At 37.5% G+C, this 26,931-nt stretch overlaps 2 protein-coding genes across 2 annotated transcripts; one reads left to right on the top strand and one right to left on the bottom strand.

Moving 5' to 3' along the window:
• Positions 1 to 639: 639 nt before the first annotated feature.
• Positions 640 to 6,986, bottom strand: rhoac (ras homolog gene family, member Ac). The gene is made up of 5 exons (XM_053482273.1): positions 6,905 to 6,986; positions 3,315 to 3,470; positions 2,699 to 2,819; positions 2,463 to 2,593; positions 640 to 1,629 (listed from the first exon to the last, which is right to left on the bottom strand). Exons 2-5 carry the CDS (start codon positions 3,468 to 3,470, stop codon positions 1,456 to 1,458), a joined length of 582 nt encoding a protein of 193 aa, XP_053338248.1. The 5' UTR covers positions 6,905 to 6,986; the 3' UTR covers positions 640 to 1,455.
• An 898-nt stretch (positions 6,987 to 7,884) lies between these two features.
• On the top strand, positions 7,885 to 25,132 carry samhd1 (SAM domain and HD domain 1). The gene is made up of 16 exons (XM_053483025.1): positions 7,885 to 8,166; positions 9,468 to 9,534; positions 10,325 to 10,397; positions 11,978 to 12,138; positions 12,479 to 12,594; positions 13,616 to 13,686; positions 13,841 to 13,999; positions 14,089 to 14,189; positions 15,754 to 15,862; positions 16,772 to 16,863; positions 19,040 to 19,155; positions 21,078 to 21,217; positions 21,978 to 22,067; positions 22,249 to 22,353; positions 23,094 to 23,231; positions 23,369 to 25,132. Exons 1-16 carry the CDS (start codon positions 7,983 to 7,985, stop codon positions 23,531 to 23,533), a joined length of 1,887 nt encoding a protein of 628 aa, XP_053339000.1. The 5' UTR covers positions 7,885 to 7,982; the 3' UTR covers positions 23,534 to 25,132.
• Positions 25,133 to 26,931: the final 1,799 nt, after the last annotated feature.

The following is a 26,931-nucleotide window of genomic DNA, read 5'->3' as shown; positions in this document are numbered from 1 at the left end:
TGTAACAACAGCAACAGTCAGTTGTTATTTTAAGACATGGAGGTCAGCTGTTTTGAAATTGTTCTTGCAAGAACAGTATTGTGTCAAGTGCATTTGCAAAACCCATCAAGCACCATGACGATACTAACTGAAGAGCTTCCCAGGAAAAGCGAGACCAAAACTGACCTCTGCTGCAGAGAAGTTGTTAATTTAGAGTCACCAGCCTCAGAATTCACCAATTAACAAACAGCACCTCAGATTAGAGCCGTTATGAAAGATTTACAGGACACAAGAAGCAGATACATCTTAATATCAACTGTTCAGTGAAGATTATTGCATATTTTGTTTTATAGCGTAGAAAGAAATAAAAATCAAATGACTATGGAGTTAAAAAGTGATCTCAAACTTTGGAGTGGTACAACACAATAAAAACCCCACACTCATTATATAATATAATACAAAGAAAACAGTTAAACAATAAATATAGTAATTAAATTAAGCATAGTGATAATCCTGTATAATTTGCACCTTTATGAGTGCTGGATTCTTTACTCAGAGAAAAAAAAAGGAACAACAATAACCACACATTTTAACGACTTATTACCTTGCTACTTATCCATTATATAAAGCGAGTCAAAGCAAACAAGACAACAACGTTTTTTTTTTTCAATTATTATTTTTTTATTTTCTAAATGTTTAAAAAACCGTATGCTTTTAAATAACATGAAACCAAATTCCAAATGGATCAGGTCACTAATGTACAGCCCAGAATCCTATAAGACACCAGGTTTGGAAATAAAGGAAACAGAGGGTGAAAAAAAAGCACTCTAAATATACTCATTTACAAAGAAAGATGCGCATGCATTCATGTACACACATATACAAACATACGTACAGTCAGTTTAACACGGTCAGTGAAGACAGAGATCAGGACAAAAACCAGTGAGGGGAAAAAAAAAAAGGTCATAGTGACTGATTCCTTTTAAAAAACCCTAACCTCGAATGCTCAGAGGAAGTCATAAAATGACCCTGCGCTGTTTTTCTCACACCGTTGTTCACTTCCCCTTAAATATAGAGTCTTACTGGCTTGTAAACTAGCTAGTACGCTAATTATTAGTTAAAAAATAAAAAAAATCTAGATGTTGAGCCACAAACCATCCCACAAACCGGTTTCTCATGGCTTGTATTGTCCACCATGTTGATGATGCAGCAGTGCCCAAGTGAGTAAAACCAAGGGAAAGTGGACAAGGGTGTATTAAAACCATTATCGGAACAGGCTCTATTCTGGGCTTTATGACAAAATGATGCCGTTATCCAAATCGCTAAGCTGTTCCAGACGTCCTTATCACAGTTTCTTCAAATCCCTGCTTTTGATTAGCCGTATCAGTATCATGGGAATTAAACCCCGCCCTCCCTCCCTGTTTCACGATGGCAGACTTAAAGATTCTCAGACCAGCCCATAAATCAGTTTGATGTCTATAGTAACAGACAGCCGCCCTTTTTGTTGCGCTTCTTAGCCTGCAGTGCCGCCCTGGTGGCCATCTCGAATACATCCCTCACACCGTCTTTCGTCTTTGCTGAGCATTCTAAATAGCCGAAAGCGTTGATCCGGTTCGCCATGTCGCGACCTTCTTCTGGCTTTACAGGCTCCTAAAACAGACATTGAATTACTTATTAGCAAAAATAATTTGTGCAGTCGTTTAAAAAAAATTAGTGCTCAAGATTCAAAGCACTGGAAGGCAGAGCTACCTTTACTGAAGCAAAGTAGGCGGAGCTAACCTGGGTACCTTTTACTCAAATGAAAAGTTTCAAGTGTTTCTTTATTGTTTAGGCCCCCCCAGCCTTATTCAATTTTTGTTTGAAATTTGCAGCAAGCAACTGTAATACATCAGTGAAGCTAAAATATAGTGTAACAAATGCTTATAATTAATCAGATGTTTTATTACTGAGCAAACTAGTTAGATGCACAGTCTTTTTGCTTACTATTGCCTTGCAAATCACAGGCCTGTCAATTCATATAAAAATGCGGGAGAAAACAAACAAACAAAAAAACGATACTTTTACTTGAAATTCAAGTTCAATTTGGCTACAATTGTCAGGAGTTCACATACTTTTGGACATCATTGCTATTATATTTAAACAGCTTGTTAATAACAAATAAATGCACCAAGAACGAAAATTACAATGGCACAATTTCCTACATCCAGTGCAAGTCGAACAAAGCTTACGTTTTTTCTGATTAATTCAGCACAAACTGAAACGATTCATATCAAAGAGCAAACGTGTGTTCATGTCGTGTCTCGTTCCCTCTACAAACATCTATTTATGAAATATAACTAAACGGATAAAATATTTTAAATGATGCATTAAGGACACAGTAAAAGCAATTTGCTTAAGGAGAAGCTGTGAGCGAAACTAACACATTACTATCCTGTTATCTCTCACTGTATAAAACAATAAACAAACAGAAAAGATAACCGAACCTGTTTCATTTTGGACAGCTCTCGTCGAGTGTGCTCGTCGTTTCTTAGGTCCTTCTTGTTCCCCACGAGGATGATGGGAACATTCGGGCAGAAATGCTTCACTTCTGGCGTCCACTTCTCCGGAATATTCTCTGAAATATTTTTAATTAAATATTAATACAACAATGATGGAAAATCTCTGAACAGCATCAGAATTTTATTTAGTTTCTTTCTTTTTTATCTCAGACACGACTCACCCAAGCTGTCAGGGCTGTCTATAGAAAAGCACATGAGGATGACGTCTGTGTCCGGGTACGAGAGCGGCCTCAGACGGTCGTAATCCTCCTGACCGGCGGTATCCCACAAAGCCAGCTCTACCTACACACAAACACACACCTCAATTACACATTCTGCATAAAGTCTCAAATCTGCAGTTCAATCATAATCAATTATAGCTTGATTATCTCCATTTCCCCATTCCTGTTGGGCGTGGTCTTATGATTGGTTAGATGAAGATAAAAAAAAAAAAAAAAAGATATACACCAGACACATGGCGTCTCCACTCTTTGGGATTATGGCATGTTTTTATAGTTCAGCATGGGAGTCAGGGTACAAACAGTATTACTGAACCGCATTATGTTTTCTGATAAACAGAATGAAAATGACGGACTCGAATCATTTTCTGATTTACTTAACGCATCTAATAACTTTAAGGTTTAATAAATTGTCAAAGAAATAAACTGGTCAACTGAATTAAAAGAATGGCTTTCACATTCAATACTTTTTCCCTTCCTTTAAACTGTAATAAGAATTCAAAGCTTTTATATTTAACGTAACAATACGTTTTTAAATTTAAACCCTCGTCTTTCCTACCTGCTTTCCATCCACTTCGATGTCTGCGACATAATTCTCAAACACAGTTGGGACGTAGACCTCAGGGAACTGGTCTTTACTGAAGACGATCAGCAAGCAGGTCTTTCCACAAGCGCCGTCCCCGACGATTACCAGCTTCTTACGGATCGCTGCCATCTGATAAGATTAAAGAAAGAAAGAAAAATAATAACCTGAATGACCATAACTAACAATTTGGAATTTTTTAACTCAATCACTGCAAACATACCACGTTTTGATTGTTTGCTCAGATGACTCATAAAAACTGCCTATCTAAATATCGAAACCACAATTATAAAACTATGATGTTTTCCTTGTATCGATTATAGTGACACTAGCCAGTAATGGGTGTCTGTAAGCTCGTGAAGGTAGGCAGATGCCAGTATTCTTAAACGTTGCGAACCTTCCTCTAACGGCAAGCATCTCGGTGGACCCAAGGCACAGCCTTCGTCGAAACTGGTTAGTAGCCATCACCTCATTTTCAGTTGTCAATTATTTTTTTCCAAAACAAGCACTGACCAGTATGCACTGCTGTCCTGGAACACTTTTAAAGTTTTGGGACTCATTTAAATGAGAGAAAGTATGTAAAGCAAAAGTTATTTAACAGTCTGTGTTTTATCATTAACATAACATACACTAAGGTTACGAACATGTTTTCATTTGCTTTCAATTCTAGTTCTTAGAATGATTTAAATTGGCAGGTCAGACTTTAAAAATAAATAAACAAGTAAATTAATTAATCAAGATGGATGCAACTAATATATATATATATATATAAAAAGGAGAGAAAAATAGAAAAATGTGCTATTACAGATAAATATATAAACCAAGTGCAGTTCATGGAAATCTAAGAGGAATAAAACACTTTGAGGTGGTTTGATTAATTCCTTACAACACCACAACCACAAGTGTCTATGCAGATTCTCAGACGACCTGGTGAGTCTATCTGGGACTGGACTTCTTTCTTGTTAGGTAGAGATGTTTCACTACACATCCAAGTACCTTCTTCCGTCTGCGGTAAGTGTTAAATACCACAGATTTGCCCCCCAGTGTCTGTAAGGGTTCGTTATGTGAACAATGGAGAAGGTGAGAGTAGGGGCTAGAGAGATTAGAAAGACTCATTACGTAAAGACCAGAAAGAGCAGGGGGTGTCCTTCGGCGGACCTGTGAAGAGGTCTTTTTTTGTGTGCGTGTTTTCTCCCTAATTTAGTCGTGGCCAATTCCTCCCCATCACTAGGGGGCTCCCACATTAAGGCTACTACCATTCAGCCAGGAGGGCCGAAGACTATCACGTATTTCCAGCCGACCGCATCTTTTCGAACTGCTTGTTCACACACCGTTAGGGGCGGAGTAACACACTCGGAGAAAAGCACTAGCCACGTCTTCCGTGACGCCCCTGATTGGCTGTAGAGCCGTGATTAATGTGGAAGCACAAAGTACCTCACATCCCTCCCTCCTGAGAGAGCTCGGCCAATCAGCTCTCTCTAGATCTCCGGCTGTAAGAGGTGACAGCATTACCCGGGAACCGAACAAGCGATCTCCGGATGATAGGGCAAGCATTTTAACACTGTGCCACTCAGAGGCCCCCCTGTGACGAGTTCTTGATCAATTTATAAACTTCCCTCTGACAGAAGAACCTACTTGGATAACTAGTGAAACGTTTCTAACAAAATAGAAATCGTTAACAGTAACATCAAACATTATTTTACTGTGTCACACAGACAATATTACAGACATGTATTGAAGGGGTACAGCCACAAATTATTATTAAATGTAGCACCATTACGAATCGATTAATCCGCATCTAACCATTTTAAAAGTTTTTAATAATTTTCCAGCACAAGCAGGGTAAAAAAAAAAGAAAAGGCTTAAGCTAACCTGTCCCTAACACCATGCTGTGGAAAGTAAGGCATTAAACACACAAGGCCAATGAACACAGACGATATAAAAAAAAAATTGAGTCATTACGTCATGTAAGGCCTTGTGGCCTAAAAAGGACAGACATCCAAAACACACGCATCTACAAACACCCACTTTTTTTTAATGATTTTTTTGCAGCATTCTTAACTTGTTTAAAATGTCATGAAAATCAGCAAACTTGTTGGTTGCCTAAGCTGCTGGCCACTGTGCATGGCACTGGAACTTCATTAAAGATTGCTGCATAGCTATCTTTCAGGAAGTGAAGATGCTGCATAGCTCATACACACTTGCATGTAAACATGTAAAACCTGGTACTCATTGCGCATGAACAACTTTCGTAATGCATGTCATGCACGACTCAAGAGGAAGTCAGTTATTATGGGCTGTTTGCAAAGTGCACCCAATAGACTGATGTACTCCTCCTAGGTTATTTATACGATCGCCACCAAAACGTGATCTGAATACATCCATGATGCAAAATTGCAAAGGGCTTTTTGATGTCTCAAACGGATCTGCCGTGGTGAGGATTTAAACTTGTGGCAAAAAGTGGCTAATAACCTTTTTACTTGTATATAATTAGCTATATAATTAAATAGTTTATATTATGTCATAATGGTATTGATATTTCCTCTCTTAATGCATGCGCCCACTGTCTTTGTGGTGGTGCTCGGCCACGATCATTGTTGCTTTGCCACTATATGTTTGAATTGTTTGCAAAACACATCCAACAGACTATGATGTACTGGGGATTTACAATCGCCATCAAACTCGGCCAATATGATCTTAAGACACGGAGGTTGTAAAATTGCAGTCATTTGTGTTATTGCGAACGATTCAATTCAACTCAATTTTATTTATATAGCACTTTTAACAATGCTCATTTTCTCAAAGCAGTTTCACAATTTAAACAATTGCGAAGCCTTAAACACGTGGCAAAAAAGTAGCTAGAAACTTCCTTGGTTGTATATATAATTATTAAATATTTATATATTATGTCATAATGGTATTGGCATTTCCCCTTTAAATGCTTTTGACCACCGCCTTTCAGGTGACGATAGTGCAGGTGCTCCCGACCTGTTTTATTATTATTATTATTATTTCTTCATTGCGGCATAAAAGCTAACTTTTGTTTTGATTTTGTTTTATATATGTACATGTAAAAATTTAATAAGTTAAAACGAGTCATATCAAGTTCATATCATTGATTTAACAAGTAAATCACCCTGCGATTCAAATCAGCAGTTTCTAACCGCTCCGTACGAGTAAAACTGCAAAGTACCCGGATGTTAAAAAACAACAAAAACCCACACACGCGCGCGCGCTACCGACCTATCCCGAGGCCTGTAAAGCAAAAACTACTTCACTTTACCCCACAAAATAAACGCTTTATTTATACAAAAATACATTTTAAACAGAAAAATGTTGCCTAGACTTTAATATTTAACCTTAACACTTAATGTTATCCAACAAGTTAAAAAACGCTAAGCTAACCGGCTAACAGTAACTAACGTTAGCTCAAAGCTAACAAAAAACAAATAAGCGCTAATAAATGTATAAGGATTGTACGACCACCTTTACACCTAATAAAACAGCCACATTATGTAAACTGATTAAATTAAAACTGGAAAATGATTTATTATTATTTTTATTACCGTTTCGCTGAACGCCGAGGAAGTAGCGACTCACTTTCCTGTTCGATTTGTAAGGCCCGCCCACATATGGTGACGCCACGCCCTTTTCCGGAAGTGCCACGCAGTAAAAGTGCACACAAGCGAGTGACATAATAATAATAATAAAAGGCCTATTAAAAAATCTGATTAAATTAAAAATAATGTCATTTATATTCAGATTTGGTGTTTTTTTATACAAATGTAATTCTAGCAATTTTTCGTCATTTATGTCCCAGACACACAGTATTTCAATTTGTATTTACCACATTTTATATCTAATTCATGATTTATGATCTATTTTCTCTTAAACGATTTAAAATCAGGATATTATTAGCAATATTTATTAATTTTGAAGTAATTAAAACTGGTTGTATAAATTTCTTATTTAATTTTATATGAAACACAACGAAAAACGTGACTTTTAGTTGTTTTAGTCGCAGGCCTGTTTTATTATGCGGAACGTCTTGGCCAATCAAATGCCTGCTTTTCATCCGGGGCTGCCTAGATATTTGAAGAACAGAATTTTTTTTTAATGAGGATAAACTTAGGATTTTTGCGGTTGATAAAAAATAACTAATTAATAAAATGGTACTTTAAAATGCTAGCTAATGGAGAAATGCTAGTTTGTTAGTTTGCGCTAGGTTGAAACGCTAAGAGTAACGCTAGGGCGCGCTTGAAAACATGGAATTATGGGACGTGTAGTTTTAAAGATGTAACTGTATATTGAGAAAAGTATAACAGTAGTAAAAATTTTTATATATATGTCTGTAATATAAAAAAGGTATAATTTTGACTTATTGTATGTGTTAACCAAGTCGTTATTCATAATAAATATACAAAAATGTTGATTTAGTAAAATGTAGAAAACTACTATTTTGTATCACTATATTGTGCATTATTTGTACCGTACCGATAGATGGCAGTGTGTTGACAACGCCTGCATAAAGCTAAAACCGCCAAAGACAAAAATAGAGCCGGCATTCTGCGTGTAGTTTCCTTTAGGAGCGGTGCGTGGTTTAATCCCCAAACCTTGCTGTGGCAGTCGGAGAAAACACTTAGCATGGACAGCCGAAAGCGCCCGAGAGAGGAGCCTCTGTGCATGGAGGGCTTTAAAACCCCAGAGAAGCAGGGTTTAACCGAGAAACTGCGGAAGGATGATGGAAATTTTAAGCATTGGGACTCCGAGGAAACATGCGCATATCTCCGGCAACAAGGGCTCGGAGAGTGGGAACAAAAATTTAGAGGTAATTTACTTTCGTCTTCATTAAGAAACGTCAATCGTGCTTTCGTAAAATAAAGGTTTTTGTTATATTTTGTTTTGCTACCCGTTTTCCGACCCCTGCTCCACCCCCCTGTTGCATATTCATTAGAAGCACGCTGTTCTGATTGGTTGTCGGGACAAAGCGCGAACCTTGTAGCCAATCCTATCGCTTGTGGGCGGGGTCATGCTTCAAACGGATTTGGGGGAAAAAGTGTCATAAATGAGTTGTGGTGATTTATTTATTATTCTATAAAATATTAGAATAAAAAAATCAGTGTTTTATTAATGTTAATGTTATTAGTGTAAAAATATTTTATTAAGGTTAATGTTTTGTGTATATTAGATTATTAATATATGGTTTAATATGTTATCTATGTAAATATAATGTTTATATGTTTTGATTTGGATATTTGCATATTCATAAAAAAAATGCTTGTAAGAAGAGTTTGGATTCTTCAGGTTAATAAACTCCTGAGATGAGCCGTATATTCTGAACAGAAATGTGTTTACAGATGTCTAGGAGACGTGTTTATCTTCGCCCTGTCCCTAGGTCAGACGTCTGTGTGTGTGTGTGTGTGTGTGTGTGTGTGTGTGTGAAATGAGACAAGGATTAAAGCTTGAAGATCCTTCATATGTATGAGAGATTCAATAAAATCAATCCTCTGGATGTTTGTGAGTTTGTCCCATATGTTCTAATTTTTTTAACAAGTTAACACAAGGTCTCAGAGAGAGAGAGAGAGAGAGATAGTGTGTGTGTTTGGGGGGGGGGGTGCTAATGGTCCAGCTGAAATACCCCTCAGATACCCCTCATATAACTAACACTCCCTCTGTTTCACTTGTTTTACGACGTTTGATATCAGATAAGTCTACATTCCTTCTGGTCTTCATCTCCCCCAACTTCCTTTCAGGTGAAATCCTCTTTTATCAAAAATGATTAACAAGAGAGCAGAGGGGCTTCTCATAGCATGTGACATTTTTGACGGGAAAGGCTATTTATTTTTATTTTTTATCTTTCGCTTTGGCTAAAAATGCCATATCATGCTGTGTGTGTGTGTGTGTGTGTGTGTGTGTGTGTGTGTGTGTGTGTGACCTTGATCCGGAAGTTGACAATCTAAGCGTGAGACAGAAACATCTCCAAATGTGATATTAACCTTCACAGTGTTTTCTTAATTTAATTTTTTTTTTTTTTTTATACTGATTTGTTGCCTTATTTCTTCGTTCCATTTCTGTTAATGTTTTTGTAAATAATTGTGCCTCTTGGTGTGTGTGTGTGTGTGTCCACAGAACAGAAGATAACCGGAATCGGGCTGCGCTACCTCACTGATCAACAGCTGGAAAAGATGGGCATAGAGTGAGTATTGGCGTGTCCTGGGCGTGGTTTTGAGTGCTATATATCTGTTAAAAAAAAAGTTCGATCATTCACACAGAATTCATAAATAAAGCACTAAGCACAGCGTGTTCTTTTAAGCAGCAGGCCGTCCATTAAAAACAGACACAACAGCGTCTGCGCCTAGCGACTTGCATGCTTTGGGAATACCGCTCGTACTGCTAAGTTCAAAACATCAACTGTGAGATTAAATTTTTATTTTATTTTATTGATTTATTTTTTTATTTTTAAAGTGATTTTTGCTTGCCGTGAACTTTTCCATCACTCAACAAACGCAGCACTTGACCACAACAAGGCACTTAAAGTTAAGTGCGCACTTAAGTGCTGCCTTCACTCTAGGATCATTTCTTATGCTACAGCCTGGTACGGAGGCGAGACCGAATACTTTAAACCAATAATAGTGCAGAAGGAGCAATTTGTCAATAAAATGATTATTCAGTTCAATCCCGTTTTATAAGCAGTTTCACAAAAATGGAAAGAAAATGCAGAAGAAAAACTCCCTGAGATGAAATGAGGAAGGAACCTTGAGAGGAACCAGCCTCAGATGGAAACACATCCTCACTGGGGGATATCAGATGTCAGTGTGTTTGTTTTTGATGTGTCATGGTTTGTTTGTGTGTGAGAGGGGCTGGGAACAGTCTGGTAATAAAATGATAAAATGAAGGGCTAGGATAGATGCGTGTCTCTCCAGTGCTTAATGCCCGTCTGTCTGTCTCTCTCTTTCTCTCTCTCTCTTTCTCTCTCTCTCTCTCAGGCCACTGGGCTCCAGGCTTCAGATCCTCCACTGTCTCAGCAACCTCTGGCAGATCTCATCTGACCGCATGAAGGTGTGTTGGAAAGTGTGAAACGCGTTAAATGTTTCCAGATTGTTTAATTTTAAGACTTCCGCTGTACATTTTTTGCGACTTTGTTTCCATCTGCCTCGTTTCTGGATCAGGATATATATAACGCGATCAGCCGTGACAAACAAGTCAGTGACGGCTCAAAATGTACTAAATCACATGACATTATGAGACTAAAAAAAAAAAATTATTTCCATTGTAACATTTTTAGGTAAACAGTTTAATCATCTTGCTCTGTGAGCCTAAAATAGCCTGGAAGGAAAACAAACATGTCCACCGTGTTAGCTTTAAGGAGAGAACAGGAGGTGATCATATACAGTGGGGAAAATAAGTATTTGTTCGCTCGCTTACAAGGAAATGAAGGGTTTATAATGTTTATCATAGGTTTATGGTCCAGGATTGAGACAGAATCTTGATGTGGTTTTCTCTGTTAATGCAGCAGAGTGCTGGTAAAAAAGAAAACAGAATTTTAGCACTTTCTAAGGATTATTACTATTTAACATATGTGTCAATTTGGCACTTTGTTGTTTTGGCACCTGTATTCCTAACATCCTGTTTATTAGAAAATTAGAAACACATTCACAACTTATACCAGTTTTACATATTGGTTGGTTATACTACTGGTTTTTCCAGTATGAGCACACTTGGCTACAATGCATAACAGGTATTAAGTCTGGTGATGTCATACTGTACTCTGTTTACCCCACAGAAGCTCACTGTTTCAGATGAGTCAAATTCAATCCAACACAATATTTAAAAACCCGGAAGGATACTGCAGTAAATCATAAGTAACCTTGATGAGAGATTATTGAAGTTGGATTGTAAAAAAAATAAATTGACAGTAGAAATCAGAGCGGTGTTAAAAAGTTAAAGTGAGAGCATTTTCACACATGTGCAATGTGATGAGAAGCTAGAACCTAGTGAGACTCATCAGAAAAAAAGGCTTCAGTTCACTTGCGAGCATAAAGACTAAACTTTAAAGCGATGGAGAAAGGTCATGTGGTCTGATGAGATGCACCCATCATGCATAGTGCCCGCTGTACAAGACTCTGGAGACAGTGTTATGATCTGGGTCTCGACTCATCAACGTTATGGGGCAATAAAATGAAGTCAGCTGACGACCTGAATGACAAATTTATATCCATGTTTTTTTTTTTTTTTTTGTTTATTCTCTAGGACTCTTGAATAGTGAGTTTCTACTTGTGAACCATATTGCTTTAATCAAAGCTAAATTAAATGTTAGAATTTGGGAGTTTCTTTGACCAGGTAGTGTCTAATCAGTCATCTCCATATACTGTATTGCTCAAGCCTAAAGCAAATCTTACAGCAGCCTAGTTATCATCTTGTCCATGAAAAATAAATAAAAATTTTTTGAGTTGGGTAATACTTGAGAAGGAGGGTGTGGTTAAACAGTGCTGCCCTGCAGATACAGTGGAAATCTTATGTTTTTTTTAAATTATGAGGATCATCAAGAAGACATTGTACAGAGTGTTGTTTTTGTTCGTTTGTTTTTTTTGGTAATTCGTGCCTGATGTGTTGTAAATAACCTTCCTGCTCTCGCTCAGGTGTTCAATGATCCGATTCACGGCCACATCGAGCTCCATCCTCTGCTGGTGCGCATCATCGACACTCCTCAATTCCAACGGCTGCGGCACATCAAACAGCTGGGTGCCACGTACATGGTGTTTCCTGGAGCCGCCCATAACCGCTTCGAACATTCCGTAGGGTGTGTATGAGTGTGTCTTAATGTGTCTTAAAAGTGAATCTAGTAAGGCCGGAGTCTGATGAATCATTTGAACAAATTAATGTCTTTGGATGAGGGACATCATGAGCGGTTACGTGCATTAAACAAGAAGCAGAAGTAGTACAGTACGTGCAGGGAAATTAAAATGTCTCTCTATATTCAAATATTATTCAAATAAGCTTTCGGATATCTGTTTATATTTAGATGATCAGCGTCTGGGTGGTGTCTTGCACCCTGATGTTAAGCGGAGTCACACTTACCACCCTGAAGTCGATTATAGTTTTATTAAAACTGATAAATTTTAGTTTATCCTGTGTTTCAGCGTCGGGTATTTAGCAGGCTGTCTCATCCAAGAGCTGAACGAGAAACAGCCCGAGCTCCTCATCACCAAGCAAGACATCCTGTGTGTTCAGATTGCCGGCTTGTGTCATGACCTGGGTAAGAGCACCCAAAAACACACACACAAACGAGCGCACATGCGTTCACCACGTGGTGCATTCTTTTCCTGAACTCACATTCGGTATAAATATTATTCGTAACGTTTTCATATGAAACTACAGACAAACGCTGATAAATGAAAAAAGAAGACACAATGAGAATTGTGATACTTGTATGTGTTGCATAAATAGGCGCAGAGACAACACTGTTACATTTTACATGTTTGAGGTTTGTTTCCTTAGACACGGTTATGGAAATGTGGGGAAAGGGGACAGAGATTTATTCAGGTGGATTGGTATGTTTTACGTTGTATATTCGCGTTAATGGCTCTGTCAGACTTAAGAACAAAATCGACTTACGAACGTGCTCTCGGAATGGAACTCAGTTGGGAAAGTTGGGAAAAACCTCTACTATCATTCACTTTTAATGCACTATAAATAGATCATTCAGGAATAGTTTGGGTCTACATTGATGTGGACGAGCACACCCTGATAACCTAACAGAGCCATCATGGTTTCCTTTTATATGTCACCAGTTTGAGACCTTTTTGGGAAAACATTAGACAGGAGAAAAAAAAAAACTCAAGCACATTCATTTCTTACATCGTTATCAAATGAGGTAAGGGTTCAATCGTCCTACATTTTGTTTTAAATGTTTATTTTGTTTTGTTTTGCTTTTAAGCTCATGGCCATGTCCGAACAGTGCGGCCCTAATTCAGCTGCACTTCCTAAAAGAAACCTGCCCTCTTCTTTTCATGCCCTTCTCTGATTACAGCCGTTCCCACAGGCTCTTACAGACTTTGGCTGTGATTGGACAGCGGTTAGGGGCGACTGAACAGTCTGGCACAGAGTCACGTACAGAGAAAATATCATGATGTCGGGATGGGGGTTTGCTTGGGGACGGGGACTGCAGTTCTTTTTTATGTGACGCGCAAAAATGTATATTTAGACATTTTTAATACAAAACCTCATGCAATTCAAGCAAATTGAAATGATTATGTGATTATTGTCATCTTTGGCAGGTCATGGTCCGTTCTCCCACATGTTCGACGGAATGTTTATTCCTAAAGTCCGACCTGGACTGGGATGGAAGGTAAAAACCTAGCCTTGGTTAATATTTAAAACCAGTATAAAATATCAGAATCAGGTTTTATTCGCCAAGTATGTCACTGTAATCACGTTCGCATTAACCTCTTTTTTTGCACTTGGCCGTGTTTTTCGTGACGTACATTACATTTCCTCTGCAGCACGAGAAGGCGTCAGTGCAGATGTTTGACCACCTGGTGAAAGTGAATAATCTGGAGGGTGTGATGAGGGAGTACGGTCTCTCTCTTCCCAACGACCTCATCTTCATTAAAGAGCAGATCGCCGGGCCGCTGGACTCCGCCGTCTCCCCAGCCAGCCAGGTACAGCGCCGTGTCCGTGCTACTTCTGCTGGCTGATGTGTCGATCGCTGAATAACTCTCACGCTCGGGGTGTCCCCTTCCCTTTTCAGTGGCCGTACAAGGGCAGGACGGAGGAGAAATCATTCCTGTACGAGATCGTAGCTAATAAGAGGACCGGCATCGATGTGGACAAGTGGGATTATTTTGCACGGTGAGTTCATGGACCGATTAAGGAGATGAATTAGGTTTGTCATCGTCTGCATTAAGCTGAGGAACTCATCTCGTTGTCTGTTTTCCGGAGCGCTGGTTAACCCAGTGTGTTGTGTGTTTGTTGCTTACGTTTATGGCATTTGGCAGACAACTTTATGTTGCTCGGGAATGAACCCAATCGATAGTCCAACACATTAACCAAGGAACAAACAATACATAAACTCCACATTTACATTTATGGCATTTGGCAGACACCCACATCCAGAGAGGTTTTAGTTTCATTATACATCTGAGCAGTGCAGGGTTTATGGCATCTAGAGCGAGTTACATTTTTATTTCATTATTTAATACTTCTAATCATCGTTTCTGGTTAAGGGTGGTGCAGAGGTAGCTCAATGGTTAATGTATTTAACGACTGTCTGGAAGGTCCCAGGTTCGAACCCCAGCACCTTGGGCCCCTAAACAAGGTCCTTAACCCGAAACTGCATTATATAATGAAATAAAAATGTAAATCACTCTGGGCACCTGACAAATACCGTAAATTCAATCCAATTGTATTTATACTGTGTTTTTAAAGATTGTCATTGTTGCAAAGCAGCGATCGAAACACAATTAGGAAAATGAGTATGAAATGCTTACCACAGTCAGCCATAAGATTAAAACCACTGACAGGGAAACGAACATCGTTTCATTATCTTGTTACAACGGCACCTTTCATAAAATGAGATTTTATTAGTCAGCAAATGAAGAATCAATTCTCAAAGTTGATGTGTTGGAAACAGTGTGAGGATCTGAGCCAGACTGTGACAAGAGCCAGATCGAGATGGCTAAACTTATCTTTTTATCAGAGCCTTTGGGTTGAAATAATTTGTAGCACTTGAGATTCGCTTCAAATATAAAGTGCATTATAAATAAAATTAATTATTATCATTATTACGACTGGATAAGGACATCTCCAAGAACAGAAGGTCTTGAATGTTTTGAAAAAAGGAAGGACAACCGGTGGACCGTTGATCGGCTGATGGCCGGCTAAGACTTATTGATGCGCATTGGGAGCACGAGCTATCCCGTCTGGTGCGATCCCACAAAAGAGCTACTGATGCACAGAAGGTTTGACGCATGACACTGTGACGCTCGGGGCAATGTCAAACCTTGGGTCCTGACATTCATATGGATGTCACTTTGACATGTTCTACTTATCCCGAACAGTGCTGCAGGACAAGTACACGTCTTCATGGTAATGGTGTTCCCTTATATCGTCTTTCAGAAGGATAAACATTGGTACAAGTGTTGACTTGGCCTCCAAATTCCCCAGAATTTTAATCTGGTTGAGCTTCTACACCACATCCATGGAGGCCCCATTATACAACTTGTAGGACTAAAAGGATCTACTGATAACGTCCAAACCGTAGCACACCTTCAGAGGTTATGTAGAGACCATGCTGCAACAGATCGGAGTTGAAGGTTATAGGTTACTATAGGATAAATTTGGAAATTAAATGGAAAGTGGACAGTGGTGGGCGTTCTTCCTTTTATTATTATTTATTTGTTTATCTCCTAAACAGGGACTGCTATCACCTGGGCATCCAAAACAACTCCGACTACCGTCGCTTCCTCAAGTTCGCTCGAGTGTGTAAGGTCAAGGGCAAGAAACACATCTGCACCCGAGACAAGGTATAATCTATTCCCAGAATGCTTCTGCATTTCTTCTATACAAGTAAAGAAAAGGTTTTCTCTGTACATTAGTCAGAACTCACTCTTTTCCCGCATGATTTCTTGGCGGTTTACACATCGCAGCACCCGAAACCAGTCTCTGTCGGCCTACATGTCTGTATGTCTGTGCAGTCAGGTTTTGTCACAGCATACTTTATGTATTAGAAATTATGTGACTTTAAAATAAGCTACTGATGCGCTACTGTCTCAATGTAAACAAACACCTGCACCAATAGATATTAATTAATAAAATCTAAACTGAATATTTTTACTGTGATTAGTTCATATTTTTACTTTGGTTGTGAATTTTAACACGCTTGAGTCGTTTTAAGACAAAACTTCATCTTTACCCGATCTACTATTCGACTTCTCATCTGTGATTCAGTCTCCGATTACCGAACACGGAGTGTATTTGTCTGACAACAAAAGAAGTAAAACAAGGCATAAGATAGGTGACCTTATTTAATACAGAATGTGATTTCTTTGTATTAATAAATTAGACAGAGAGTTCTGCTGTACAGAAGGACAGACAGACAGACAGACATGTACAGGGGCTTCAATCTGAAATAATAAAAATATCACTGATTACATTTAAGATCATCAGATTATTTTTAGCTTTAACCTTTTAACTATTTCTACAAACTCTTTTCTCGTTAATGTCAGCTAGTACTTTGTATGAAAGTGAATAAAACATATTATGTTCTTTATGTTGTCTTGTTAAATGTTTATTAGTACAAAATGCTGCAAGGTTTAGTCAAAGTGTTTATGTATTAATATATAATTACTGTATATTATCGTGTGTTTATTAGTAGTGTTTCTGTTCACCTCTCCTTTTTAAGATGCAATATATATTCTTTTTTTTTTCTACAGGAAGTAGGTGATTTGTACGACATGTTCCACACTCGGAACTGTCTTCACCGCCGAGCGTACCAACACAAAGTGGGGAACATCATCGAGGTCATGTGAGTACACGCCATATTAAGCAATCATCTACACTCGGAGTGCTTATGTTAGATTAATATTAATTGTAGAAAGAAAAAACAGCAAAAAAAAAAACTAATATTAAATATTTTGTTTTTGTAAAGACTTTTTAAAAAAACACAAGTTCAAATGGACAACCTATGCAGAGCCACAAATCTAAAATACACCTCTTTTGGAGTTTAGTTCATATGTATAGTTTATTGCAAGAAAAAAAAAAGTTATAAGAACGATAATCAGCTGGAGGCAATCATATGTTTATATTTTTAAGTTTTTAAATTTTTTTTTTTTTTGTCTGTAAAAGAAGCATTGTTAGTTTGCACAATAAACCCCGACCTGTGGTTAACGAAGCCTGCGGCTAAAGTGATCAGACACACACACACACACACACCAAACCGACAATTAAAATGTGAGCAGTTATAAGCGTATGCCAGTTCCATCTGTTTGCGTTGAGGGTGTAGCACCACTACAAAGCCGAAAAAACTGTTTTCCATGAAAGTATTAAGTATTTGCATAACAATAATTGGTGGAGAATTAACAGTAAAGCTTTTCAGAAAAACTGTTGATGGTATAAAGACACACACCCATACAGTATATGTTTGGTAACAGTCCTGTTCTGACTCGATATTAACATCTTGTGGAGAGCTGAGATAAAACCAGATCATAACGGACAACTCGGAGAGTTTCAAAAACTTCTAGTAATGTCACTTCAAAACAAGAACCAAAACAAACAAGTTATCACCAAAACCCGAACAAAGTCCAGCTTTTATTTATCCTTAAATAAATATTAGATTATTGGATCGGTAATGGATCGGTTAATATTGACATTTTGGGCAACTTTTGTTCGGTTTTTGTGTGTTTTTCAGAATCCCTGCACAAAAAAAAGAAAGAAATAAACACTGAGATAAGTAAAGTTAGCACTTAGTCAAAGCAAAGCGGGATCAATGTTCACTGAACTTTACCCCACAGGTCTATAAAGATAAATACTACATTCAGTCGTTAATATCAGTCCCTATTATTATTTCAGTAAAAATTCTTATAAACAGCCTCTAATAACCAAATTGGACTCCATATTAACCTAAACATCTACCTTCAATATAATACACCATAATACTCTACGTCCATGAGTCCCCCAGATCAGATCCTTTATCCAAGACAAATCTATTTACAAAAATGCTTGGCTAAATAAATAGGTTTTTAGCCTGAGACTGTGTCCGAGTCCCGAACACTATTTGGAAGACTATTCCATAACGTTAGCGCTTTGTAAGAAAAAGCTCTGCCCCCTGCTGTAGTTTTCATAATACGTGGTACTGATAAGCAGCCTGCATCCTTTGATCGAAGTAGGCGTGGCGGATCGTAAGACACTAGCAGTTCGCTCAGGTACTGCGGTGCGAGACCATTTAATGCTTTATATGTCAAGAGTAGTATTTTTAAAATCAACGCGGAATTTTACGGTGAGCCAATGAAGTGAAGATAAGATAGGGGTGATGTGCTCGTATCTTCTGGTTCTAGTGAGGACTCTCGCTGCTGCATTCTGGACTAGCTGAAGCTTGTTTATGCGCCTAGTTGAACAACCAGACAGTAAGGTGTTACAATAGTCCAACCTAGAGGTGATAAAAGCATGAACTAGTTTTTCTGCATCGTTTAGTGACAATATATTCCTTAACTTGGCAGTATTTCTAAAGTGAAAGTACGCTATCCTGGTAACATTATCTACATGAGCTTTAAATAAAAGGCTGGAATCTATAATCACACCAAAGTCTTTCACTGTTGCACTTGATGGAACAGAAAGATAATTTAAAGTTACAGTGTGATCTAAAATCTTACTTCTAGCTGCTTGTGGTCCTATGACTAGGACTTCTGTCTTATCAGGATTAAGCAGAAGGAAGTTAATTAGCGTCTTGTATCCTTTACGCATTGCTCAACTTTAGCAAGCTGGTTTTTCCTCATCTATTTTTGCTGAGACGTTTTACAATGAAAACTAATACCATGCTTACGAATTATGTTGCCCAAAGGAAGCATGTAAAGGGAAAACGTGTATCAAACATGTACACAATCAAATCACAGTGACCTGCTGTATCATCACATTAAAGATCGATTCGTTTTTACTGTGGAGTCTAAAAGTAATGTGTAGTAAAGTAACGTGTGTATGTGTTTCAGGATAACAGAAGCTCTGGTAAAGGCAGATCCTTACATCCAGATTCGGGGCTCTTCAGGAAAGATGTACAACATTTCAGAAGCCATTGATGACATGGAGGCTTACAGCAAACTTACAGGTCAGATCTTTATTGCATTTTATTACACACACACACACACGATGCTGATCAGTTGCACCACATTTACTGAGCTCAGTATCACCAATGCTCAAGTAAACTATATCAAATAAACTCTGATGTTGGATCAAGACACCCTTTTTTTTTTTTTTTTTTTTTTTTTTTTTATCTTTTATTTTCTGGACCCCCCCCCCCCCCAAAAAAAAAACAAAGACCCTGACCTAACGAAGATCTTAAACCAACAGATTTAATACTTCAATCAATTTTGTCATGAACAATTGAAATTTAACCCAAATCACTCTTCTTACACATTTTAACTTAACATATAACTTAAAACGATAATGAAGCTTCGGATGTTAAAAACATCCAGCTGCTTCTTTTAACATCTGAAAATGGCGCCAATTCACCATTTTTTTTTTTTTTATTGAACAAAAATATCGAACAAGATATACGGTCACATCTCCTCTTATACTGAACTTTCAGTCTCACATATTATTATGCACATCAATCCCTGGTTCCTCTCAAGGTTTCTTCCTATTACCATCTCAGGGAGTTTTTCCTTGCCACTGTCGCCGTCGTCCTAGGCTTGCTCATCAGGGACAATCATATAATTTTGATTCATACACATTCACATTTCATACAAACTTAATTCTTTTGATTGTGTAAAGCTGCTTTGTGATGATGTAAATCGTTAAAAGCACTATACAAATAAAATTGAATTGAATAGCAAGTTGTATAAACGTTGATCAAAAATAAGGCATATATTAATTACACAGAAAAATAAGTATTGAAAAAGCACAAAAAAATAATATATAAAGACAAAATAAATTTAAAAGTAAAATAAGTGAATACAAATGAAAAAAAAAAGATTTTTTTCTTTTAAAAATCGCTGGGATCAAGTGACCTATACAAGATGCAGAATAGGACACTCAAAAGCAACACACACATTTTTGCTGTCGAGAGAAAATCCACCACAATGTTCATCATGCAGAACCCAGTTGTCCATCAAACATATTTTATTTGACTGTAACTCTTTTATTGCTTTAAGGAACTTGTTTTACTCTGTTGACACTTTTAAAAAAGTTTTTAAACAAGTAAATCCAAATATGGTTTTAAAACTCTTAGAAAAAATACATTTTAAGCATGTTATCTAGTTTTTGAATAACAAAAATGCTTCTCGCCATGAATATAGCCAAAGCAGCTGGCAAGGCGTTAAGATAGAAAGATCTCAGTATCATGTCAGAGCGTGGAGGCTTTCAAAATGTGGTTGTTTAATGTTTGGGTAGTAATTTTAGTTAAATTAGTCGTTAATACAGACAGACAAGTTTTTTTTTTTTTTTAGAAGCAGTTGATCTGGGAGATATAACACAATACTCGGGATGGGACTCAGCAGGGACCACGATATCTAGATGCTGATTTGATAACTATAATTTTATATTAGGGGTCACCACAGCGGACCATTTGTCTCAATCTAACTCTGTCTACTACGTCTTCCCTGGTCACTCCCATCTCCCGCATGTCCTCCCTCACCACATCTATAAACCTCCTCTCGGGCCGTCCCCCTCTCAGCTCCATCTCTAACATTCTCCTCCAGATATACCCCCCATCCCTCCTCGTCCACACCGTCCTAACCTGGCTTCTCTAACTTTGTCCCAAAACTGTCCTGCCTTCACTGTCCCTTTAGGACACTTATTCCTAATCCTGTCCGTTTCTGTCAAGAGTCGGTAGTCAAATCAGATCCAAATTTTATTTGTCACATACCCAGTAATGATGTGCAGTGAAATGTTTTTACACCCGCCCATGGCCTAAACATAATAAAAAGAAAAAATTCAAGTAGGGAATATAAAATCTGAAATAATGAAAATTATACATTATATAAAACTTTTAGCTGTAAAAATTGCACTATGTTCTTGACCTCTCCACAGATCACATTTTCGAGCAGATCCTGTACTCGTCCGATCCAGCGCTCTCCGAAGCTCAGGACATCCTGCAGGACATCATCTGCAGGCGTCTGTACAAATGCGTGGGACAGACCACGCCCAACAATTACTATGACGTGTCAGAGGTCACAAAGCTCACTTACTGTATACAGTTATTGCAGTTTAAATAATTTCGGAGCATGTAAATGTCATAAGTGTGTGTGTGTGTGTGTGTGTGTGTGTCAGGGTGGGTCTAACTCGGAGAGGGGAAAAACAAGCACACGGCAGATTTCAACTCGATGCTTTAATTATACTATTAAAATATTTAAATGTGGAGGCTAACTGGTTTCCACACCCAGATTTAAACTTTATCCTGGTCTAGAGCCTGTTTGGGTGTGTGTGTGTTTGTGTGTGTGTGGGTGTGTCGGCCTGTAGGTGTCTGATAATTTCCACACGGAAACTTCATTGCTACCAACCAAGCTCCTTTTTTGTGTAATGTAATGTAGTTAATAAATTTAATGATTAGTTGCTACTTATTAGTACTCTTTGTAAATAATTTGTGCACTTTAAACAATCTGTGTGAGTTAATAAAAACCTTATGGCCACTTTTGCATTACATTTTGTGCAGCAGCAACAACGATGTATTATTTATTATAAGCTGTAAAGTATTTAGTTATAATAGTGTATAATACTACTATTAATAGTGATTATTATTAATAGTATTGATTTGTGTGTTTTAGAATTTTTTTTTTTATTCTGGTAAAATAACAAAAGGAAATAATAGAATTAGCAAAATATAGTCAATAAAATGAACAATACATTTTAGACCTGTACGGTTTATATATTTATTCGTTTTCAGGATTTATAAAGCATTAATATTTCCCGCTTGCGTTGTATCTCATCCAGGAAATGTTATCCGAGTGGGCCAGTGAGGTGTCCGAGTGCAAACCTGAGGGCACTGTGGTGGATTTGATGCCTGAGGACTTCGTAGTCAATGTAAGTATGAGGAATATATTAACATATGCAAAGATCAGCCTTAACAACGTCGGAATCATTCACAGGGTTCGAACCAAATCATACTAAATAAACTTCCACTTCTAAATGAAACGGTGAAGTCATCACGCTGTGTACAGTTAGACTTTAGGGAGAAACCTGACTCTTGCTGATGATGTCGCAGGTGATCTGTATGGATTACGGAATGAAGGAGAAGAACCCTGTGAACAACGTTTACTTCTACTGCAAGAACGACCCGACTAAAGCCATCAAGATCCGCAAGAACCAGGTGTTCACCTCGTTACTGCAAAAATCCTTCTGTTTTCTTCCTCTTCTTCTTTCCCCGTCTTCTCCATCTCTTCCTCTTCTTCATCCTGCTCTTCTCCTCATCTCTATGCCCTCCTACTCCTTTAAACAGTTGTCCTCTTTTGTCCTCCTACCCTTATACTTTTCTTTTTTTTGTTCTTCTTCTTGTTTTTTTTTTTTTTTCCTGTTTTCCCTTTCCTTCTCACTCTTTCGTTTTCTCCCTTTTATTATTAAACCTCTTTCATTTTCTTCCACTCATTCTTTCTCTTCTACTTTTTGTTTATCTTATTATTCTTCGTCCTACTGTTCCCTCTCTTAAAGCTTCTCCTTTGTCTTCTACTTTTTACTCTTTATATTTATTTTGCTCTTCTTCCATTTTCTGTTTTCATCATTCCCCTTCTTCTTCTTCTTTTTTAATTATTGTTCTATCCCCTGTTCTCCTCCCACTCTCCTATCTTCTTTCTTCTACTTTCAATCTTCTTCTTCCGTTTATTTCTTCCTCATCTTTCACACTGTTGTTCTTCTTCATGCTCTTCTTCTATCTACGTTTCTTCCAGTTTAATCCTCATTTTGCTCATCTCCTTCTCTCTCCGGCTCTTTTTTTTCTCCTCTCCTTCTTATCTATTGTTAATGTTCTCAAATCATAATCATAAAGCATACAGAATACCCATAATCCACTTTGTGTATTTTACTCACTTTGCTGTACGTGTTTAACTGCTGCAGGTGTCCAAATTGTTGCCCGAGCAATTTGCCGAGCAGCTGATCCGAGTTTACTGCAAAAAAACAGACGAGAAGAATCTGGAAGCGGCGTATAAGTACTTTGTGCAGTGGTGCATGTCGAGAAATTTCTCCAAACCGCAGGTAAAACTCAGAACACTGCAGCTGTGTTTCAAATCACATATTAGAAAGCTAAAAACATCTCACAACATGTGCACCACACACATGTCACAGTTAACCCCTCTGAGTGTGTGTGTGTGTGTGTGTGTGTGTGTGTCTAGGATGGTGATGTCACCGCACCCGAGCTCACGCCACTAAAGCAAGAGTGGCAGAATGAAGATGATACAGACTCCCAGAGCGTTGATGATGGCAGAGGTCAAAGGGCGGTCAATGGTCGAAATCATATAAAAACAAACCTGATCCCACGTAAATTAGATGGTTTTTAGGGCCCCCTGCTGGCAGGATGAAAAAATGCTCAGGTTCAGGTTTTAGTGTTTTTTGTTCTCCTTTTATTCTTTTCATTTGTCGTCGTCGTCCCCCCAACACCAGAGGGCGCTTTAATCCCCCCCCCCTCATTTAGTGGCAGTAAAGGGTGTGAAAAAAAAGGTTAGAGATTTTCCTGCTAGTATTTACCATAGTGATTTATAAAATAATTCTGCAGTGCTTATGGTGTTACTAAGTATGCTTCAATAATAATAGTTATGATAATATTAATAATAATACAAAATGTGAATATTTAAATATTATATTCATTCTGTCTATGCTTTTATAATAATTATTATTATTATAAATAATAATAATAAAAATAATACTAATAAAATATCGGATATAATTATAGTAATGATGATCACTCCATTAAACAATTCTAATATGTTGTACAGAAGTGTAAATCTCATTAACAGTAAACATTTAAATGTTAATAAAAAATAAGCATTATAAATATTTCTAACTTAAAGAAAACATAGACGAGACACCTGTCCTTCTAAGACTCCTAAGATTTTATCCCCAGACACGGGATGTTACCTTTAAATGCTGCCTGCTTAGGATGAATAAGATATCATAGACCAGTCAAATGATATTATAATTATATTTTTATTGGACGCATAGGGAAAAAATTAAGACCAAAACTGAAAATAATTTTTTAACAAATTCTCACATAGTTAGCTTTTTGGACATTTATACCCGGAGGTTTGGACTTTTGTGGTTCAGGGACCTTTTACTTTGTGTGTTTGTGTGTGTGTCCTGTTTTTTTTTTTTCTTCTTTTTTTTAAGTTATTATGTGATGCCATCACTGCCTGTGTAGGTCATGCACGTCATGTTTGGTGAGTATGGGGCTGAATTTAATCACCAGTACTTGTGTAAAAGAATCAAATATATTAGAGTAAATATAAAGAGAAAAAAGAGAACTGTACCATCAAATTCTATCCTTGGGGGTAAAAAAACAAACCAAAAAAAAAGAAGATCTAATTATGTGCTCAGCGTTCAGGTTTCCAACCCAGTCTTCTTTATATCACACCAGGAAGTGTTCTTAGAATTCAGACTTCCTTACTTTTGTAAACAAGACACGGGATGTTGCCTTTAAAATAAAATATTACTGATCAGTCAAATGATATTCTAATAATCTAATTTTCATTGGCTGTATAGGGAAAAAAATGTCTAAGAATAAAACTGAAAATACTTTTTAACACCATAAGTACTAATTATTCTGTTTAACACTTAGTCATGCCCACATTCCCTCAGCACTACTAGATACATTTATACCATCATTATTATTATTATTATTATATAAATGTTACAAATAAATAACAAGTCAGTTACTGCCACTAAGAGGAAGAAAATTCCTTTTTTTAATTTCCTTTTCAACCATGCTGTTTTTCTTTTAATATTTCTTTGTTTTAACCATACGCTCAGTGTTTGTTTTTTTTAATTTATTTTTTTGGCAAACGCATTTAGGTGTTTGAGAAGCAATCTTGTTATTTTGTCCATCGTGCTCATCATCATCATCATCATACCGTCTGCACCCCCTGATTTTATTGACAGGGAGTCACATGCTTTGTCATGATCATGGTCACCACAAAGGTGATAAACTTGTTTTTATTGTTTGTTTTTGCAGTTTGTGTTCTAATCTACCCATCCCGGGTCAGACCCCCATCCGGGATGTGTGTGTAGAGTTTTCATGTTCCTTGCATCCTGGGTGGGTTTCCTTCCACACTCCAAAGACACTGTGTGTAGGCTGATTGTTGTTTCCAAACTGCTCGTAGTGTAACTAATGGATGGATATTCTAATCGTAATGTTTCCGAAGCTCCGCCTACTCGTTAACCAAAGGACTCCTGTCAGTCAGCCGGGTCAGGGCGTGTCATGTGATCTACCTCTGTGTTACACAAATATGAGGTGACCGAGCAATATTATTCACACACAAGGCGCTCGGACAATCTTACAGAGGATATTTAAGACCATCGTGTCACACCTTCAGCATTTGCATTGGCAAAGTCTATATAATCACTGATACATATAAAACAAATCTTATTACTCATATAGTGAGCTTTTTGGACATTTATACCTGGAGGTTTGCACGTGTGTGTGTGGTCCAGTAAAACGGATTTACTTTGTGTCTTTGTGGGTTTTTTTTTTTTAGTCTTAAGTTATTATGTGATGCAGTAGCTGCCTGTGTAGGACACGCACATCATGTTCGGAGTGTACGGGGCTGAATTAAATCATCTGTTCTTGTGTAAAAGTGTCAAATATATTGACAAAGAGAAAAAAAAAGAGAAGTGTATTATCCAAGTCAGTCCTGGGTGGAAAAAAGAAAAGAAAAAAAAAAAAACTAATTATGTGCATAGCATCTCTTTCAGGTTTCCAATCTGGTCTTCCTTATGTTACATCAGGAAATGTTCTCAGAATTGTTTTTTTTTTTCCTTCTAACTTAATTTTTATAGATTGTGAACAAGAAATCTGTTTCTTTTTATGCAAACAACATGGGGGATACAAACTTTTGGCCCAAAGTATAATAATCTGTATTGTAAAGCCAACATGCAATTTAAACAGCAATAGAATCTCCTTTTATTGTAGGAGCTTCTATTGCTCCTTCAATAAAAAGAGCAGCAGAGACCAATCTTCTTTAACGTATTTGGAAGCCCCGCCCCCTTTCCTTCATCCTGTATTTATTACGTTTTGCTCCGGGGTCTCGGCATACTTGATTTCCACAGCTTTATTTTTGCATTTCTGGTAAGCGCTTTCAGAAATAAAGGAGGCAAAGTTTGTACTGTTAATTTTGTTTTTCATTTTATTATAATTTTTTAATAAAGAATTAATTTCCTTCCTTTGTTTCTGACAGCACGGGAAATATTAATGCTTTGATTATTAATATGAACGTGTGAACTCGATAAACGTGTTCCACATTGCACTTGGACGAGGATAGAGTTAACGTTACTGAACTATATTTAGAAGAGACCCATAAGCATTTTTCTTTGTTTGAGCGTGAGTGAATCATAACTTATTTGATGATCGCAAAAACATTTTATTTGTAATTTAATTCAACTTACTACGAAAAAAAAAGAAAAGGAAAACCCAATCCAATTCAGTTTTATGCACTCTGTGGGCCGATCTGTGACTGTGTACTGTACGTACAGTGTATAATCATGTGTCTGGTGTGCTCTCATTTTAGTGTTTTTTTTTGTTATACACTTTTATATGCAGGTCACAGGTGCTGTTTTTACTCTGCGTGTAAAAAAATATCATGCAGCGCCTTCAGGGTTTGAATTTGACCTCCAACGTTATCCCTGCAGCGAGGGTTTGTTTGTTCTCAGAAATTACTTTGTGTTGCAGTGTGAACTCATGTTTAAA

Source organism: Clarias gariepinus, chromosome 22 (genome assembly GCF_024256425.1).
Source record: "Clarias gariepinus isolate MV-2021 ecotype Netherlands chromosome 22, CGAR_prim_01v2, whole genome shotgun sequence".
NCBI lineage: Eukaryota > Metazoa > Chordata > Actinopteri > Siluriformes > Clariidae > Clarias > Clarias gariepinus.
This window is presented reverse-complemented; position numbering and strand designations above follow the sequence as displayed.

Coding starts and splice junctions, on each gene's coding strand:
- samhd1 (XM_053483025.1), top strand. CDS start 7,983: ATGGACAGCCGAAAGCGCCCGAGAGAGGAGCCTCTGTGCATGGAGGGC. Junction 8,167..9,467: donor GTGGGAACAAAAATTTAGAG/GTAATTTACTTT, acceptor GTGTGTCCACAG/AACAGAAGATAACCGGAATC. Junction 22,354..23,093: donor TCAAGATCCGCAAGAACCAG/GTGTTCACCTCG, acceptor TAACTGCTGCAG/GTGTCCAAATTGTTGCCCGA.
- rhoac (XM_053482273.1), bottom strand. CDS start 3,470: ATGGCAGCGATCCGTAAGAAGCTGGTAATCGTCGGGGACGGCGCTTGT. Junction 2,820..3,314: donor TCGAAGTGGATGGAAAGCAG/GTAGGAAAGACG, acceptor GTTTGTGTGTAG/GTAGAGCTGGCTTTGTGGGA. Junction 2,594..2,698: donor AGACAGCCCTGACAGCTTGG/GTGAGTCGTGTC, acceptor AAAATATTTCAG/AGAATATTCCGGAGAAGTGG.